General features: G+C 36.8%; 1 protein-coding gene across 11 annotated transcripts in view; it reads right to left on the bottom strand.

Moving 5' to 3' along the window:
• The window catches only part of EYA4 (EYA transcriptional coactivator and phosphatase 4), a 158539-nt gene that overhangs the window by 74602 nt on the left and 63319 nt on the right, over window positions 1–20618 (bottom strand). For all 11 annotated transcript variants that reach the window (XM_074896350.1, XM_074896349.1, XM_074896352.1 and 8 more), the window contains one exon: window positions 2844–2893. In XM_074896350.1, the coding sequence (XP_074752451.1) occupies window positions 2844–2893 (50 nt within the window). The remainder of the gene's footprint in view (window positions 1–2843; window positions 2894–20618) is intronic.

The raw sequence follows: 20618 nt of genomic DNA, 5'->3' as shown, positions 1-20618 counted from the left end.
TCATGCACTGCACTAAACTTCAGCAAGCTTATAGAACATTAAATTTAATATAGGAGCTGTTCAGCATACTCTGGATTGGTACTATTTTAAAGTATACCCATCATATAAGAAAATTAAGAGCAATGGATGTTTATAGGCTCTGAACATATGAACTTCTCTTCCTAAACTCGCTAGTGAATTTGATACAGGGCCAGCATGTTGGAGCTGTCACCCATGCATGTTACTCCTGTCTCATCCAGACCTGCAGTATGACAGTTGGCAAGTCCCAACCATTTACTGCCTCCATCTCACACACCAACAGCTCCAGAAAGCTGTAAGCATTTTGAATGACTGGACAGCTATCCAGACTTTCAGGGTGAATTTAATTTTTACTACAAAATTATGATAAACAAATGCCATAATATTGATATAGCCATGAACCACCATGATTGGGTATAATACCACCATTTAGGTATCATATCTAAACATTTGGGGATAAAAGGAAGTATTCACAACCAGTTCAGAGGGATTTGGCAAAATAACTTCCAAGAAACTTTGACAAAATTTCTAAGACAAAGTCATTTGTGAATCAAAATTTGTGACAGAGATACTGAAGAGTCATGCACGTTTCCTTTTGTGTTTACAACTCCCCTGTCCATCACAGCTTTAACTCTTAACTACAACTTCCTCTCCATCCATGCAGTTTACATGTCTGTCAAGATAACAACCACTTTCTATAAATAAATGCTGGCAAGGTTGATTTTTACTGCATGTGTAGCTGGATACTTCTGGCAAGCATTTTTTGATATGCTGCATAGGTTAGTAAATTCCCTTAAAAAAATCTACTAGTCACATCTGCAGTTTGAATGTTTCTTTCTAAAAGACAAACCAAGGCCAAGCAAGACAAAGAATCTGCTGATACACACATGTCACTCCAAAAATTCTCCTGACAAAGTTCCCACACCCAATTTAATTACTTCCCTACTGTAAAAACACTTTCCATCTGCATTTATTGTAATAGTTTCAAATCCAAAACCAACAGACTATAAAGCTAGCTAAATAAATGAATGATATTGGCCTTAGGTCCCAAGCCAGGAGCTATTCTGTAAGGCTGTGTGTCTCCAGCATTCATTTTTATGCTGATGTTTCATTTTATGCGCAATGTTTTCACTTAAGCCTTGTTTAGAGAAGAATTACCTTGCTCCAGGCTTTAAAGTTTTATGTGCTGTGCGATGCCCTCTAGTGCCGCTCCAGCCAAAGGTCTATCAGAGATTCCCCTGCAAGACCAAAGACGCCTTGCGAATCGAGATCTGACCAAAAAACCCTGCTTCAGGCTGTATCACAGCACTGCACACGCTCAGGCCAGGAATTCATTCCAACTGTACCAGATATATCCTCAAATTGAGGTCGTGGAACTCAAAATGAAAAGCATTTTTGTTTGAAAAAGCACCTTAAAAAAATGAAACTACCAGATTTAGTCTCCAGATTGACTATTTGTAACATGGGTTCCCTTTTGCACTTGCAAGAAAAGAAGTATCCTGTTCTTCAGACTTGGTACAAAGAATTTAACTACAGCTTATAATAAATTGCCTGATGTGAAGAGGTAATAACACGACTTTGTATTCTGGGTCTTCAGGTTTGTTGCAATATCATACTCTAATTAAACGACATCAGACTACGGACTTCTTTATATTTTTAAAGAACTGAGATATAATAGTCTCATTTGGACAAATAAGACACTTAAAACTATGCACATGTGCTTTACTAAATTGGGATTCTCCATTCCATCAAAGTACTTGGAAAGAGCTTGATCTTTATAATAAATTTTAGTCCAAAGCAGCAGTGCAGCAGATACATTTTTCATTTAGAAGTTATTAAACAAGGACTGAAGGGCAAAACATCCCTCCACTGAAGTCCAGGGCAAAATTGCTACTAACTTCACTGGAAGCATACTTGGACATTGAATCTTGTACTCCCTTACACACACTCAGTTCTTACCAAACTAAATGAAAGAATGTATTAATAATTTACATGAGCTCATGAAAGAAATTCAGATGATGTACAGCACAGCTCAAGCCACAGATATTATATTGGCCTTGCATATTACAGGTGACCCCCACAGGATCCTGCAGCAACAGTGGCACAAAGACAGTTAAGGATGGGACTGAGGGGCACACCTTGAATTACTTCACTTTTCTGAGTTTTAATCACAACGTCGGTGTGATGTCATGTTTGATGTGGTTCTCCCCTCACAATTAAAGCTTCTGAATTTTTGTGAAACTGAAATAGGTCTTCTAAACAGAAGCAAGACAAAGATAGACAAAAAGGACTGCAAACCACCAAAAATTTAAGAAAATCATTAGAAAAGACTATGTTTGAAGTTTCTTTCTGTATGGCCTCTTCCCAACTTATGAATACAATGGCATGGTTTTTGTAGGTGAAAACGAAGTTTTGATAAAGGTTAATTTTCCCAAATAAAGACTGTATTTCCCACACTGAAAATCAACTATATTGTCAATGAACTTCAAGATTCGGATATGCAGTGAAGGGATAAAAGAATAAAGTGAGATTTCATTACACAGATTTCCCTATGCTGTTTAATAGTTTTTTTTTTTCAAACTGAGGATGACAATTCAGTGTTAGGGCACCACCTGAACTCAACACCCTAGATGCTAGCCCACATCTTTAAACAGGAGAAGGGAAAAAACCCCTTCCAGAGTGAAACCCACTTAGATTGATCCAAGCCATTCATTCTTTGCAAGACATGTCTCTTGCACTCTGATGCTATACAGTGGCAGCACAGCTCCGCCTCACACCCCACCACCACGCTCCATTCAGTCAGCGTTTGCCCTCCAGTACTGTACCTGGGATTCTGTGGCTCTGAACCATCTGATTCCGTACACGGTTTCTTTACCTGCAAAAGCAAATGAGTGCCAGTTACTCTCACTTGAAACACAACTTCCTTGCTCATGGTTCACGCACTTACAGCACTTAAAGTGGATCCAGGTCTGCTCACCATGATCTCTATAAAATACTTCCCGCATTTTACAGCAGCAGTATGCACTACTAAACAGTGTGTTTCATTATTATCCCATGAACAGCTGCCAACTGCACTTCCCCAGGCTCCATTAGTATGTAAAATGTTCAGCTAAAATAGCTCGGGAGTAGTCTAACTAGGAACAAAGAAACCAAAGAACCAGGTTCCCCACTTCGAAACGAGAAAGCCATACTGTTCTCAGCTCGGTAAAGAAATGTTTTCCCAATTGATACCGCTTCTGTTTCCTGCTAAAGCTCACAATAATAAACACCAGATTCTGGGGCAGAGCATGGTGTTAGCTAAATAATTCATATGATAATTTTCATTTTGTAAATCTGCTAATTGTATGTCAATTGTATTTTCCTGTCACATCAATGAACATATACACCATTTTCACTCATATTTGCAATATATAATTACATAAAAGCTATTTCAACTTTCAGTTTAATTTTTGCAATACATTGCTGTAGGTTAATTAAAGGTGAAAAAATCCATCACTTTCAAATAAAAATAGAAGACTGTTCTCTTGTAGACTAGGTATCTCCTTGGGATCTTCATGATTTCCTGCAAAAATTTAATTGCACCTTCTGGTGATCTAAATTTCTTGTACTTTCAGCAGAGAAAAAAACATTTTTATTCACTTGTGTGCTAATGCAGAATCCAAGGCTGTGTGGGAGGTTTCAAAACTCCATTTTTAAAGCCACCTAGAAACATCATAGTCACTCTGACTCACTTGATGTGACTGACACAATACAAAGAACATTCCCATTACAACCAGGAGGTATTCAACGACAATTTCGGGAATACCTTGCATCAAGAGATTCTTCTACATTTTTTTAATACTTTAAAAGCATCTCAGAGAGAAAAAATGTGACTGTGACTCACTTCTAGTCATTGGCAAAATACTCCCCAACTTCAACAGAAAAGAGATTAGGCTAATGCTAAGTATTTTCCCTAAACACTTCAACTGAATGCCATACACCACTCATAGACATTTGAGTACAAGCATGGTTCTATAGATGGTCATTTTTATTCTTCATTTGCACCCAGATACTGAAAAAACAATATGGTTACATACATGGTTATTCATAGAAATAGTTTTCAGTAGCAATAATGAAAATTTCCCTATGATGATCATTTAAAACTGTCTTTATTATCGTAGCAGTTGTCATCAGAAACACTAAAGGTGGCAAGAAACAAAGGATCTTCTAATTATGTTTTGCTTGATTTTTTACTACAAAACTTTTTTCAACCTATTCAGTTATTCAGTTTCATCACCACTAATTTTCCTGCTCTTGGATTCTTCACTGTTCTTACTGTGCTACTCCATGGACTTGATAGTCATAGTGTGCCACTGAGAGATGCGATGGTGCAGCAGCTCAGCATGAGAGACAGTGAAGGCTCACGTAAACCCAGAACTCACAGGCATGATTTCATAAACATTCGGATGTAAACATCACTGCTATAGGTTTATGTTCACTATGCTGCTATTAAAGTAACATTAGATCTGAAATACAGTAAAATATTTGAGATATAAGCACATGATTGAGTACCAAGAAAAATGCCCACAGTGTGTGTTAATATACAAACCAGAGGAATGTTCCTTCAAAATAGTGTACTGAGTGTCAATATCACAGGTAACTTTTCAACAAATAAATTCAAAATCATTCAAAGACACTGAAATTGAAACAGCCTTTCCTTGAGAGGAAGTATGTGCTTTCAGAAGCAGATTGTCTCAACCAAGTTACAGAGGGACTTGGCCAGAATAAGAATCTTTCCATTTAACATATAAAATATAATTTAAATTCATTAGAAATATAAAGTATAAAAATATAAAATATAATAACATAATACAATTAAAATTAATTAAAAAAATAAATGCATCTAATTTATTTAAATAGTAGTAAAGCTCCTTATTCTTTGTCTCTTCAGCAGATACCCACTTTCAGGCTATTTTTGCTATCTCCTTGCTGTTAATTTACAGATCTCACTCCCCAGGTCAGGAAAGTTAAACCACTGACTCTAACTGGTAGCTGGAGAGTCTGACAGTCACCCAACACATCCCAACACCCTGATCTTGCAAAGTGATGGCAGGTCCTGTGGTGGACAATTACCACAGAAGTCCAGAGATAATTCAAACATACACTAATGCTATCTGAGCACTTTAAATGTACACAATATATTAAGAGCCATGGTTTTCCTGGGCAGGGACTGAGAAGTGCTTCTTCTCCCTAGTAATACCTAGGTACTCACAGATTAATTGTCCCACCCCTGCCCACACTACTGCTGCATCTTGCTTTGACCAACATTACAAAGTAATCGAAATACCTGATTCTGCTCTACCTGTGTAGTGAACATAAAAAAAAAAAAAAAAAGCTGACAAATTCTTGTATACCTTAAAAAGGAGTAGCAGAAAAGCCATTGACCAGTTATATCAAAAAGACTGACCTCCTGTGAGATGCCACAAACTTGGGGGGAAAAAAGAGTATTTTGTATTCAAGAATACTGCAATCAAAACAAAATATTATAAAAAATAAAAATATTTTGGGTTTTCAGCTTGGTAAATAGATGATGCAGTTTATCTGTGATCATTCTCTGAGGGAATGTGCAGCATAATCACACAATATAGACTTGTCTTTTCCTCTGAGACTAAATATAAAGTTCATTGTGTACATTTACGGTCCCTTTTTGAGAGAAAACACTTAATAAATAAAAATGTTATTTCTTAAAGGAGGAACAGGCATGTGATTTTCTTTCAAGTGGCCATAAGTAATGAACATCATTTCTCTTTAAGGCTAGTCAAGTAGCAAAACACATTTTGTTATTCATAAAATTATGCCACCCTAGAAGGTGAACAGAAAATCACTGTGAAACCTTTCCATCAAAGACTAAATATTGTTTCCTTTGTCTTCAGCTGTACTGTTTTTCCTCTTAATCTGCCTTGCTGACTGTTTTCAAAATAATTAACTTTCACTAACACCACATTTATTTACATGCTCATATGTTAAATGCTATAAAAATAACCTTTTTCTTTATTCCTGCTGTTTCCTTTTTTTTTTTTTTTTCCTGTTTACACAGGTTTTCTCACCATTTTACTTATATCCATGCTGAGAATCATTCATAAGAGTGGTAAGATACCAGTTTCAGTTTACATTTTGTCAAACAGCAGAAATCTCCTACCATGGCTGCGTACTACAAAACGTTAGAAATGTTTCAGCTAAAAACCCTTCAGTCCAAATTTTTGATAAAACATGATGTTGTGTTCATATTTTGAAAGTCACATCACTATGCTGCTGAGTGGCTTTAGTGCCTGCAGGTTTGGAAGCAGAATCCCAAAACTGGAGGTGAGGGGAGTCCAAGGTGTACCAGTACCCAGGAATCATCATCTCTGTGAAATGGTGTTTCAGTTTGTGAGCTTCTAAAAGCCCTGTTTTCACACCATTAGTGGACTCCTATTGTAGTCTGGCTCCTGAACTTCTGAATACTCTCCACCTCGAAAGTGAGATGGCGTTAAGTAAGATTTAGGATTACTTCTTCTGAGTGCTAGGAGCCCCCCTGACATCAGGAAAGGAACTGACATTAGCAAAACTGTCCCTCTTTGCTTTATCGGTCCCATTTCCCACTGTGCAGATACCCAGGTAATACCCTCAAAAGGAAGAACCCTGTAGACTCAAATATAGGGAGGAACACGAAAAAACAGGAACAGGGAGAGGGAGCAGAAATCAGGGGACCAAAGAAGAATGGGATCTGTAGGGAGCAAAATTAGAGGAGGGCAGAAGCCAGGTCAAAAAAAACGCTGTAGAGGTAGGAGTCGGGTGTGGACAGTGGGAGAGTACTGGGGCTGGCTGGGATGGGACAGCACAGCACAGTTTGCTCTCCTCTCCTCTAATCAGATTTGGGGCTAACACCACAAACACAAGCCTGAGCATTCATCAGGGATTTGTGAAACTCACTAGTAAAGTCTTTAGTGACCAGTCTGCCCAGAGTAACAGGCTAGTTCTGCTACACTGGCTGCACTGCAGACTTAATTAATGATCCAAGCTGGGAAACTATACTTTGAACTTACAAGATGGTGTATGAATGTTATGTTTATCCAGAAAAACGAAGGTCTAATTTGACTTAAACTGGGGAGAAAATAGTCAACATTTTATACTATTTCTGCCTTAATCTCTGCCTTGGTTCATCAGATTACACATAGGAACACTGTCTGATACTGTGAGGGCACTGTGAAAAAGAGATGCATTTATTAAGAACTGAAGAACTTTGATTAAGGTATATGAGAAATATTAACTTGACAAATTATTTTATATTAAGTATGGACTTCGGACATTTCATGTTTAACAAATATAGACTGAGGAACATTAAAAATATATATATAACTACACATTCACTGAAAAAATGAGACATGCCCTGGAAAGCCTAGTATGACATGTAATAAGATCTGCACTACAATGCATAAGAGACTGGATTTCCACAGGCCATATTAATTCTGGCATTTCCTTGCTTCTGATGTTTTCCTTTGCAACATTAACATCCTTTTAACATGATTTTATTGGACCTCATTACACTAGAAGTTAAACCATGAACTGGTCCTGGTCTATGAGGTGTTCTCACACACACACTCATGGTATTAAACTCGTAATGCAACACAGGTGAGAAATCCCTTCTAACACTTACAATAAGCACAGCTGAAAATCTTGCAACATCAGCAGTAACTTATTCTGGCAATGAATCTGCTGAGGTCCCTTATATACTGCATCAAATATGGCCTTGAACATCCCTCCCAACTCGTCAGGCATGCAATGGGGCAGAGTAGAGCCTGTGATGCTTTGGGTTTGGAGGAGTAGCTCTTCATGGTGGACTTAAGGAAGCCAAAACTTCAAGGAGACAAGAATGAAGAGGGAAAATACTCTTTGCAGATCCAAAGAGAAGTCAAAGCACACCTAGGTGCTTGCTCAACCTTGCTGACACCACTTCTGATTGGTTGAGTGTGGTCAGAACAAGTGCACTTCTATTGTTCGGATACTTCCCTACAAAAATTACCTCGATGAAAGCTTCTACCCCACTGTCCAGGGAAAGGGACACTGTCTGTGAAATGGGCCTGGGGAGGATGGGGTGTTCAGGGGAACAGTCTGATGGAAATATTTGAGGAGAATATGGCTCAGGATATCTGTGACACTGCTATGAGAATCAATAGTAAAGAAAAGTAGCTTCTCCTTCAAATACTTTTTCGATGCTGACTTTGACACTGTTTATGTATAGCTTTATAACCATCTTGACAACAAAATCCTTAGCACAGAAACTGTCTGTACAATGCCTAGCTGAACAAAGATTTCCTTTGCTACCATAACACCCTTCATTCCTACCATAAAACAAATAATTACATTTTCCTGACCTACAAAAACAGGGCAAGGACTAGCTTAAAGATACATTGCTGGGATTTAGTAACAAACTGTAGCCATTCTGAATGTGTATGTTTTCAAACATATTTTAAGAAGATATACAAATATTATTGAAAAAGAAGCAGCTTTTTGATGGCTAAATTCAAATATATATAGCTGTATATGTCTTGTGAAGCCAAAATCTCAGTGAAGCTTCTGCAAAAACAAACAAAAATGCTGAAGATGCTACAGAAAGATCTGAAAAGAATTCTAAATAACACTAGATTTCCAACCTAATTTTTCACAGTAAATCACTGTTATGCTACACTGCTATAGGTCTCATAAGGGTTTCAGTTACTTAAGTCTAATAAATATAATAATAAAATTACATAATATAAATATATATAAACAGTTTATATGAAAATGTAGTAAGAAATTAACATGTGCATGAAAATGTAATACTATATAGTTTACTCTCCATCAAGTTTTAAGTAGTTTTCTGACTTAGTTAAAAACCCAAACACTGATGCTACTGTTGAGTGAAAGTCCTTGAAGCAATAGAAAATTGATTTTTTTCCCTGATTTTTCACAGTTCAGACAGTATACACAGCTGTATTTTAAATGAAGCACATCTTGAAGTAAATTTATCATATCTCAGCAAATGTGATCTAGTTCTAATCACAATGGAAGAATGAGGAAGACCGTGCTGTATGAATCAACTTCATTTCAGGGAGAAATCAACAGGAATTCATTAGAGTGAATTTAATTCACTAATTATTTTTTTAAATTAAAGGTTAGGCTAGGTACTTTACTAAAGCTAGGTAGTGAAACCAAATTTTCAGTTCATCAACTAAACTAGGTTTAGTTATTCAATAGTCTTTGCCATTTTCTTATGGTATTATGGATGAAATTGTTACGCCATCAACTAAAATTGACCAAATCAGATTGAATTTTGAGTATGCATTTATAAAGGAAAGTGCAAATTATTAAAAAGTTTTGAGTATTGAAGCAGACTGCTAAAGTTGAAGTTTGTATTTTATATAACAGTAGATGAAACTTCATATTTAAAGACATCAGATATATTTCTATGTCTTTAAGAGGTGGGAGGAATAAGAACACTGTGGACACTGTGTGGAGCATGTAGCACAGGGGGGAGAGGAAGGGATGGGAACAGGAGGAGCTACCACTGTTCCAACATCACTTCCATTTTCCATACAAACCTTTCCAAAGATAGATATGGTCATCATGAAATGTGTCATTGCTATCCTCCTGTCTCCCCCACTTCTCACCACACTAATACAGTAGCAGTGCTGGTCTGCAACACTATGTGGTGTACATCTAACCTGCAATGAAAAATAACCCAGAGCCGATACATACATCTAGCATCAAATACCTGCAGTTTAGGCATCTACATCTATCTAAGCTAGTGACCATAAGGCTCCTTTATATCTAACAGAAAGATACAGATATATTTCACCTGACCTAGATATTAATCTATTTCAGACAGATTAATTATGTCAACCAATAATGGTTGCTACTCTCCAGTGACTGCTGAAGAGGATTGGTAGCGGAGAAAACACTGGAAATGGAAGGGTGCTGCCAGACAGTTGAGGGAGTGCCCACTGTCCCCACACAGCTTGTGTGCCTCACTATGTCTTCCATGAAATCCTCTTTGTCTGCAACACTGACTACAGCAACGAAGAGAGATGGCTCCTGCTGAAGTTTCATGCTTTAGAGCCTCAGCTTCTTTGAACCAGGACTCTAATAATTCTAAGAAGGAGCTATCACTTACAAAGCATATATTAATCTGCTAAATGCTTCCACTTTTTGAGATGACGTCACCACTGCCACAATGTTTTAGATTTTCCATATAAACCTCTGCAGAGAATAGTGTGGATGAAACTTTGACAAGGAACCAGCCTACAGACAGGCCAAGAGGCTGCAAAGCAGCGCTGTATTTTCCCTAGATCTTATTTCACCCGGCTGGAATGATGAGTATTGACCCACTACAGCCCTTGCCAGTGTGCACAGTACATAGAAAGTCTTTTTCATACTTACAGGGAGACCATAACGATTATTTCTTTGGGGAACACTGCAGGCATCATTGACAAAAGCCTTTGTGCTACTTAAATCAGAAAGATTTATCCCATATAAAATTGTGTTTCTACTGAAAAGTTTTACAGGAGGAGGTCTCAATGAAATGTATTTATGAAATAAATTGAAAAAATCTAATACAACCTTAACTCCTCATTTTTCTCATTTGTACGCTGTCTTTGGGGTCAAAACTTTCCTTCCTTGGTACTTTCTTGCTAGTGGAAGGGTTTCCTACATGTTTGTTTTTGCAACCTGATTAATGGGTTCACTCAGTTCAGAGCTCTAAGCTTCTTTCAAGCCTTTTATACCTGCAAACATTTTAAAAACACATTTTAAATTGCCTTTGGCACAAGTGCACTTTAAAAAATATCAGACGGTGAGATGGTCAAGCTATAATTTAAGCAATTGCAACCTGTGAAGTATCTTCTACATTTTGAAATGTATTTATACATGTATTGTGGGAAAAAACTTACATTATTTTTTTTCTTTTTTTGTTTGTTTGTGTTAGATGAAAGAAGGAAATATGCCTTCCCTTAACTGGTGGGGCAAGCAGGGCAAATGCCACACTACAATAGCACTTTTTGTTTCAGCATGGGTTACCTAATAGCTCAGAGCTCACAGAACACTTTCCTCTGCCCTGCTGGGAGGATGGGCCATCAGGCTGGCTCCCTTCCCAGAAAAAAAAAAAAAAAAAGAAAGAGAAGGAGATAGCTCCTCATTCAGCTGTTGCAAAGGCAGGGAAGCTCCACCAGTCTGGATGGCATCTATTGTCCAAGTAAATCAGATTCATCAAGAAATACTAAAGCACTAGCAGTGGAAATCTCTCACATTCCTTTTCATTCTCTCTTTTTTTTAAAAAAAAAAAAAACAAAAAAAAAAACCACCCCAAAACACTAAAGACAAGCCTGTGGCCTTTTTTTGCCGTTTCAAATAAGCAGTATGTGTTGGTGCATCTGAATATGCAAGTATACCCTCAGTGCCTCCCCGGTATCTCCAGACTGGAAACCAGCTAGAAGATACTGTTCTTAATCTAGACATGGAAAACTACTTCCTGTTTTTACTCCAGTTACGGTCCCATGATCTCCCTCAGATCTGTTATGAACACACCATTTTTATTAGTTTCAAGTGTTTGCTTTTTAAATCCCAGCGTTCCCAGACATCACTGATCTCTTTTCAGGAGAAAAACATACTGAGATGCAGGAAAAGAGCCACGCTGTGCAATGCTTTCTAGATTAAATCTTGATTCCTCAGCTCCACAGAAATATCATAAGCAAACTAGGTGTATCAAACTGCTTTGGAGTTATCATTTAATGTTCAAAGGAATAGCAAGTCATCTCCCGTTATACACATAAAATTCAATGCCCCCTCAGAAAACCTGAACTTACTTTCTTTCCTCCCGCTTTTCAAAACTAACCAGGGCCAACAAATGCAAAGGAAAAAAAAAAAGTAAACTTTGAAGCTGAAATTTAAAGCAATGAAAGTCAGGAAGTTCAAAAGTTAATGTTCCTAAGGCTGTGTTAACTTGGCCATGTTGCAAATACATCATGCAAATACTTCAAGCTATTTTGTTAAAGGCATATAGTACTGTGCCATTAAGCATAATAAACCATGTTTTTTTCTTTTCATGTGGAAACCATCTTGTATGATCAACATATACAGTGTATTTCTACAGCTAATACTGATTTCTCTACCACAATTCAAGTATCTCTGCCACAAGGCACTTCTCCATAATGCAGATGCTGGTGCCTCACTGGGATCTACCTTTCCCTTAGCTCACCCAAGAGCTTACATACTGATGCACCCAATAACAAAGGACAACTTTTCTTCCGAGTCTTTTGCCTCACCAGAAACTAATCTTCCCCCCTTAAGATCAAAGAACACTCAGCACAGCTGTTCCATTCCTCACTTAGAGAAAATTTAAACAAATAGCCTTGTTGATCATCTCCTTTCTTTTTTTCACTATCCTTGTTTCTACCTAGAAGCATACTGATAGCCAAGTGCAGTAAACAACATAATCACACATCCGTCAGATACTCATCCTCATCACAGATGATGAAATATATATCTGGTAAAATACATATCTGGTAAAATATTCTGGTTTAGCAGAGAAGTCCTTTTTCTCTCCCTGTAGTCTTTTGTTTATCTTCTGCATTTTTAAAATACATATTGCTATGTGCTAAGGTTAAAGGAGATCAGACACCAAAAATGTGCCTTACTCGTGGCCAACAATCTTGTCTTTCTTAGTGCCAATAAGAGTTCACTCACTGATGGGTCAGCATTGAATAAGAAATGTCTACAGCATCACCAGCTTCACTGTCCTCTGTGTCTTGGAGTAGCATACTTATCTTATGCATTCTTCATCCCAGAGCTAATGGGACTTTAAAGGCAAGGACTGTGGTTTTGAACTATATTCAAAAAGTTCAGGAAATGTAATTTAGTGGAAAAGAAAGACAGATCTGATCTGTTCACAATACCCTGCCCTAATGTGAGCTTTGTACTAATTAGTTTTCAAGCACCAACATCTTCATAAAAGTCTAGCTCATTTAAAAATGAATTAATACCTGACTCATATCATGGTCTGACAGAATGGGATGGAATAGTTTGGGTACATTAAAGCATTCTGGAAGGATTCAGCTACATGACAACCTGGTTTATTGACAATCTGAAGATCTTAGGCTGAGACTTGACTTACTCAAGACAGCATGGCAGACACAAGCTCTTCCAAGTGTAGCCACTTGTTCACCAGTACCACTTTCGCTCAGATACAGTTTTGGCCAACTTTTCTTCACCATTGGTCCTATCCCAAGTACACATAACTATAGCTATATGAGCCAGGTATAATGGTAGGAGAACAGTGCAGTGTCTGACATCACAATACATGTTGTGTGACTGATCCAGAACATGCATATCATCGAGAATCACAATAAATGTTGGTCCTTGTAGAAAGGAGAAAAGGAGAAAAACTAGTGAGGTACCACAGATTTTCATTACATTTTTTAGTGTGTATCTATTAAGAAGAACTCAAGTCACTTCTGTGTCTTCTGGATCCCTTTTCATCTCTCAGGACAGACAACTGCATTCAGTGGACAGTGTCCTATGGGACAGACAATATCAGAAAGACGAGAAAATGTAACTGACCATTACTCACAGATCAAAAAATATCTGACTTCTTTAGTAAAGCAATTCAGTTCCACATCCAGACCTGAATTCACACTACACATGGTTTAAAATGTCAACTTCAATTAAATAAACTTGTAACTGGCCATTGGGCAGTTTTGCTGTGATTGGGCTCAGGAAAGGGGAGGCTTGACTGTAGCTGCAGGCAAGGATCACTCCACACTGTTGTCTTCTTCAGGTCTAGCTGAACTCCAGCATGTTTAATAGAAAAAAGCAAAACTCCTTCTCTAAATGTTGTCAGGACAATTTTGCCCTTTCTGACATTTTAAAATAATCAACAGTTGTTGATTATAAGCAGTTGTTCACTGCTCTTCTTCACAACCTGGAAAGGCAGGAGTACCTCCATGTTGAGTACACATACTGAGGTCTGGGAATACAAACTGGCTGTTCGTGACTAACTGCAATAACTGCAGAAAACAACCCAGTCCTGCCTAGGTTTGCAAGGGCTTCCACTGGTGCCTTCACCTAGCTTCAACAGCAGTGAGGGTAGCAGCAATGGCTAACTGAGGTTATGCTATATTAAGTCCCTTAGCAAAAGGCATTGCCCGAGCTAGAGTTGTCAAGCTTGGGACAAGCCTACAAAGACGTAAGCTTGAGTCTAAACAGGAACATGGTGGTTAGGCCCACTATCTTCAAAGAAATGATTCAGAACAAAGAAGGGAAGTATGTGAATATGCTTTTGTAGGATGGGTGACTCAATTAATGCCAAAAAGCAACAGGTGGACAGAGCAAGAAGACAGGTTGGAGGGAGGATGAACAAGGTAATATGAGCAAGTAATACGAACACGATTTTAGCTCAGCACCTGCCTACCCATTATCAGCTGGCAGAGTCCTGTAGCCATTGAGGAAGATGGGAATTAGATGAAGAACACATTAAAACAGTATTAAAATAAAATAAAATTTAAAAAAACAAAACCCAAAAGCCTGTGCTATTATTCCATGGTAGTTTTTCTCGTGGGAGTAGGTCAAAATACTGTTCATAGATAGTATCTGTGAATCTGGACATGAACAAATAATTTGGCCTATGAAAACAGATGACGGTGAAGTCATCAGCTAATTGTACAATACTATTTTTTGCACAACACACTGAGGCTAACCACCTACTTAAAGTGTATGCAAATGACTACATTACAAATTAAAACCAAAATTGTGTTCAAAACTAGAAAAAAAGCGGAAGAAGACGGTAATAAGCATTTGCACGTCACATTCAACTAGAAAATTACCAAGTAAATCGCCTGTACATTTACAGTGAACAGCTGTCCTTCTTCTTCAGTTGCATACATTTCTGTTCTTCCTCATTACTGAAGCTCATTTGTTTAGCATTTTAGCAATAATTTCTAGCAGCTGTTGTAACATTAATAAACTACACCAGATAACCAAAAACTTTGGCAACCTTTTATTAGCATAAGGATGCAAAAAATTCTTTGTACCTTGAACTTCTTACTGATCAAAATAAAACAATTAGTTCTTTAGAGCCCATATGTTCTCTAATTCATGAAAAAATAATTTGTTAGAGGAAAGGTAAAATGACACACAATGTTGCAGTATAAAATCGCACAAAGAAGTGGATATAGTCTAAAGACCTATTAACATGCATTTGTATCATCATTCAACCAAATTTAGTTCATTTTTGGCTAGTTTAGTTTTCAGTGCTTCTAGAACACTTCAACAGAAGTGAATAAAATGCTGCTAAGAAAAGAGTATTTTCCTTTTCAAGGGTAGAAAAAAAAAATATCAGAGGCAAACTACAGATAAAGTAATTTCTAACAAGTACACAAGACAAAATAATACATTTGTTGTACACAGTTATGTGTGCAAAATCCTATCTAGTAAGACTACTTTTTACACATATAATTTACATTTAGTTATTCAAATCGTAATTAACAGGTAAATTCCAGTAACTTTCACAACACAATATTCATTAAAAATAGGATATCATAGTGGTAAAATGTCTTCAGGGAAATTAATCATAAAAGGATAAATTAATAATTTTATCTATACACAAGGATACCACACATTTGCTTGTATAGGATTAACAACAACCATGATCAGAAAGCACACCGAAAACATTCAGCTTTTTTTTTCCCCACTTGCTTTATGCTATACTTCTTAACACTAGCCAGAATAGCTTATTTACAGTATAAAATAAGTAAATCAATCTCAAACCATCATCTAATAATACATTTTTCACCATTACTCAATGGGGAAAACATCAGAGGTAGCATAGCTCTTAAAATGCCACAAGAAAGAACCCCTTGATAGATCATATTTCAGCTCACTTATAAGTCACTCTTGCCTCTTTTTTCAGGTTTGAAAATTTCACTGGTTTATACTAGTATACTATTTTAGCTTATCCAAATAATTTTCCAGATTTTTCATTAATATTGCTATAGTGGAATATACAATTTTAAAATATTTTAAAGTATATTTTACTTTCAAGAATGTTCTATAAACAAAATAGTTGAACTAGCTTTCCAGAAGCAATTAATTAACTGGATGTGGGTTTTTTTTTTCCAAATTCATATACCATTTTGTTTATATTTGCAGTCCTCCAGTAAATTCCTTAACCAATGGGCAATTACTTGGAATAAGGAGTTATTCCAATTTGTTTTGGATGGTTTTATACACATATCTCAAGAATGAAATAAAAAACCTCTTTAGGAAAATTTAACAATCAAGATTCTCTAAACTCTGAAAGCACTCAAAACAAAAATAAAAAGAGCCAGCTTCATAGTGAAGGAAGAATTTCATATACCAAGGTCAGTGGTCAGAAATAACAATAAAGTATATTGCAAAGCATCTGGAGTACTTTCTCCCACAAGAGTTTGTGCGTTTGCACCTATTTCAGACAAACAAGGAAGTGTCCTTTGTCTCCAGAATCAACGTGCCAAGTCTCCTGTATCTTTCGACCCCCCTCCCTTCTCTCCTGTCTCCCCAACCTGGTCCTGGAATGTTTTGGCCAGGAGGTTAAGAAAGATTCCCCCATTTATCACAACCTGCCAAGCACAACAGGGTCACAGTCCCAGCCCCAGTCCTGCCGCTTAACTAATCCAGCCTCGGCGCAGGCATGAAACTTCAAAGATTTTTTGCCACAGGCAAAAATTAGTCCTTATTTGCTTTAAAATCCAAGTATCAATCAAGTTAAACTGTGCTTCAGTGGAGCTAACAGTTTGAACGTTCGGAGCAACATGTACATTTGGTTCTTAGCTGTGACTCTAATTGAATGCAGAGCTCACCTGGAATAGCACTACAAATACTTTAAGTACAGCAAAAATCGAATGATGAGATAATTCATTTTATCCAGGAGAAAACCCTTGATAAAAAGAACTGTTCAAACACGCATGTAAACACACGTTTTTGTGCATGTGTGCAAATAAATATATATAATACATAATCTCTGTTTATGTGAAATTACTTCAGATTATTTTACCCTCCAAAGGTTTTATCCGTTATACCAGTTGATCAGCCACGGTTATATAACTGTAAAGCTCAGTTAATGACTTTTCAATATTCCTGAAATTAATTTTGAAGAACAATTACATATTTACTATGAGAACACACACAGAACTTTGCTTCAGTATTTAGGAAGCAAATCTTCAATTAACTCTAGCTAAAATAATACATAAACTATACTATTCTGGGATACTGCCTACCACTTTCTGTTCATCCAACACAAACAATAAAATAATTATGCTTTTTAAATCAATCCAGTTTCTTCAATATATATTTTTAACTGCATCCTTTTAGGGCTAAAATGGGATTAATTTTAAAATTAGCTTTTAAAAAAATCTCCACATTTTTTCCAGATCTTTACTTATAACTGAATACTGTTTAATCATGTATTAATTCAGAGCAATGATTAAATATGGCATAGAGTAGAGAAATAAACCACATTAATATTTCCTCTTAAACTATTACAAAAATGTGTGGTTTTTTTCAGCAAATAGTTCATAAAATAAAATCTAAAAAGTAAATAAGTAGCATATTAACTAGAGGATTAAATTCTACAAATTGCTTGCATAACTTTTATACATAAATGTCATTCAGCCATGCCCTTCTTTTATTTAAAAATAATGAAATGATGTATCATGTTAAAATTTTAATCCCTTGTAAATAACATTTACAAAATAAATTTTACAACGCAAAGTTTAAAACGGAATAAAGTTTTAAATACTTTAAATACTTATTTCCTGTATTCTCCCAAAGTAAATGTAACTTCAAGAAAATTTTAGTTAGTTGCAAAGAAAACAACAGAAAACAAAAGATCAAAAAGATAGGTAAAGCATGCGAACGAGACAGTATGCAGTGGGGTTTTTCACTTGTTTCCTCTATTTCACAGTGCACTCAGACATTTTATGAAACCACAATCTGTTTAAATTCAGAAAATAACCTCCACTTCTAATTTGTGTAACGGATTAATTAGCTTTCCTGTATGCACGCTCTAACCTGTATACATGCTTGCAGGATTACACAAATATACAGGTAATTTTCCAAATCCAAATCCAAATCCTTTTGCTTGATATTATACACATTCATACAAGCTGTTCCATTTAACAGGTTATACTAAGCACCTTAATAAATCTAAAATTATCTGGGAAAAATGCTTTGGCAAGGACTGTATTTTTAATTCAGGAATTTAAAAACATTGCTTATTTAATATACCTTTTTCAAATTTACATTTGATTTACTTTAGAAGAAATTATAATGGCACAAAAGGTATTGAGACAGTTAAAAGCTGTTTAGCTGAAATGAATTTCAGAAAATAGTGAACAGTCCAAGAAAAGAAACATGTAACTGGATCCTGCTGCTTGCTGCTCACCAGACCCTGGGCACAAAATCGAAGAACGTATTGGCTGTAACAATTTATCATACCTTTCTTCCAAACAGGTTCCCTACACATTACAGTTCCCTATAGCAGTAAATGGCTGTTTACAGCTGGACCAAACTGGGCTGCTCTTTCTTCCCTGGGACTTTGCTTGCTGCACTAGGATAATAAAACAGCACTCTCAAAGCAAACCCCTCCTGCGTTTCCCTGAATGAAACGGACATTTAAGAAGCAGGAATCATTATGCCAGCTCTCATCATGGCTCTCTGAATGCAGCACGACAGCGGCACTGCTGCGCTTGCCTGCTGCGCTGACACCGAGTCAGGGAAAGCACCGGAATACAACAGCCGCACATGCACACAGATTCCCTGAAGAAACAAGTTTTTAGTCAGAATTTGTGCTCCAAAAATGGTCTGCGTAATTGCAAAGCACTTTAAGAAGTTTGAAACAAATTCACAATGAAGGAAGACTGAAATGCAAACTCACACTGCCAAGTTACAGATAACATGACAGAGAAAGTTAAAGCGAACTTTGAGGGGGTAGGACTGATGCTTTAGCGTAATTATGCTTTAGTGTTATTTCTTCCAAATTAATGCCTAACTGACTTAGGAATGGACTAAATGGACTCGAATTAAATATCAGTATGCTATCTTTCTTTTATCCACAGTTTGTGTAGTTTAGAGCTAATTAATTTGAGCTTAATTTGTGTCTAAGACACCTGTCTCCAAATACTGGCCTTTTAAGTGTCTCTTACAATCATAATGTTATTGAGTAACACAGAACGAACTTCTCACAGATTTGACAAAATGTGACATTGCCAGCATACTGTAAAGTGACACATTTTATTTCTTACAGCGCTTAAAAAGTAACCTCCTGTGGTAAGAAGAAGCTGTTCCTGAAAGAACCTGATGGATCCAGACCTGTGACCTACCTAAACTACTATATTCTACAGCCACTATAAACAAATACGTTGTTCCAAAAACAAGTTTGGAACTGCTACTACAGAAATGAAAACGACATCTTCTTTTCAGAACGGAATCTGACTGTGGAATTAATAAACATATTTCTCGTTTTATCACTAAATGACATTTGTATCAATATTGCAAATTAAAATCCATCATAACCTTACCTTAGTTGTCTCTGAAGAACAGAAATGAGTGCCCCAAATGTGCAAAGTCAGTTTCCAGGACAAAAAAAAAAAAAGAGAATATCTGTTATGTTTTGCACTAACTTCCACTGTGCAGCAGCTAAGGTGTGCAGAGAGATTTTCAGGACCAAAAAAACTTTAGCACTAGTCTAGCTAGGATTTTTTAAACTCAAAAATACTGGAAACATTTTGTTCTTCCTTTAACTGTCACACCGAGCCTAGCACAGTCCAGTTACTTAAGTTAACTAAGAGAAGATCTGGATAGTAAACAAGCTTGGCTCTGTCCAATGGCTTTCCACACCCTTCTGTTTATAGTAAGATGACTTGCATTCAGAGGTCACCCCATCAACAGCTCCTGTCTTTCAGTGGGTATCTAATGTGCTGCATTTATCCCAAGGCTCTTTTAATGAAACCACCTTCCTGGTCCCTGCTCTCCTGCTGTCACTATGACACATCTGCTCCTTATTGTGTGAAGTCCTATTAAGTGTTAAAATATACAGAAAGGATGTACCTAGGCATCTATTCTGCAAGTAATATGGATATTTATAAGTGCTAACTTTGTCTGTGAATATTGACAAAATAAAGACTTTCTAAAGATCAAAGAAATAATTTTGCCAGCAACATTCATCTTGTGAATAAAAGAAATTCAGGAGGAAGGAAGATGGATGCCATTGTTTGATTTGGACTTTAAAACTTTTACAAATACTCCCCAAAAGGATAATGCATGTGCCTGTGCCAGATAATATTTACTTGATTATGTTAACATGCTGGAAACAAGAGATGAGGAGTGTCCTCGAGCACTGCTGCAAAATGACACAGAGCCAAGAAAAACAAGGGTTCAAGTGCCAGGACCCCAATGCAAACACCAAGTCAATTCTGGGCTGAAAGAATACATGGAATTGATGGCTCTTACAAACCGCAGTAAATACGCAGCAGCGTACAGACTCCTAGTTCTCATTTTTTATGCATACAATGTGC

This window comes from Athene noctua, chromosome 1, assembly GCF_965140245.1.
Source record: "Athene noctua chromosome 1, bAthNoc1.hap1.1, whole genome shotgun sequence".
NCBI lineage: Eukaryota > Metazoa > Chordata > Aves > Strigiformes > Strigidae > Athene > Athene noctua.
This window is presented reverse-complemented; position numbering and strand designations above follow the sequence as displayed.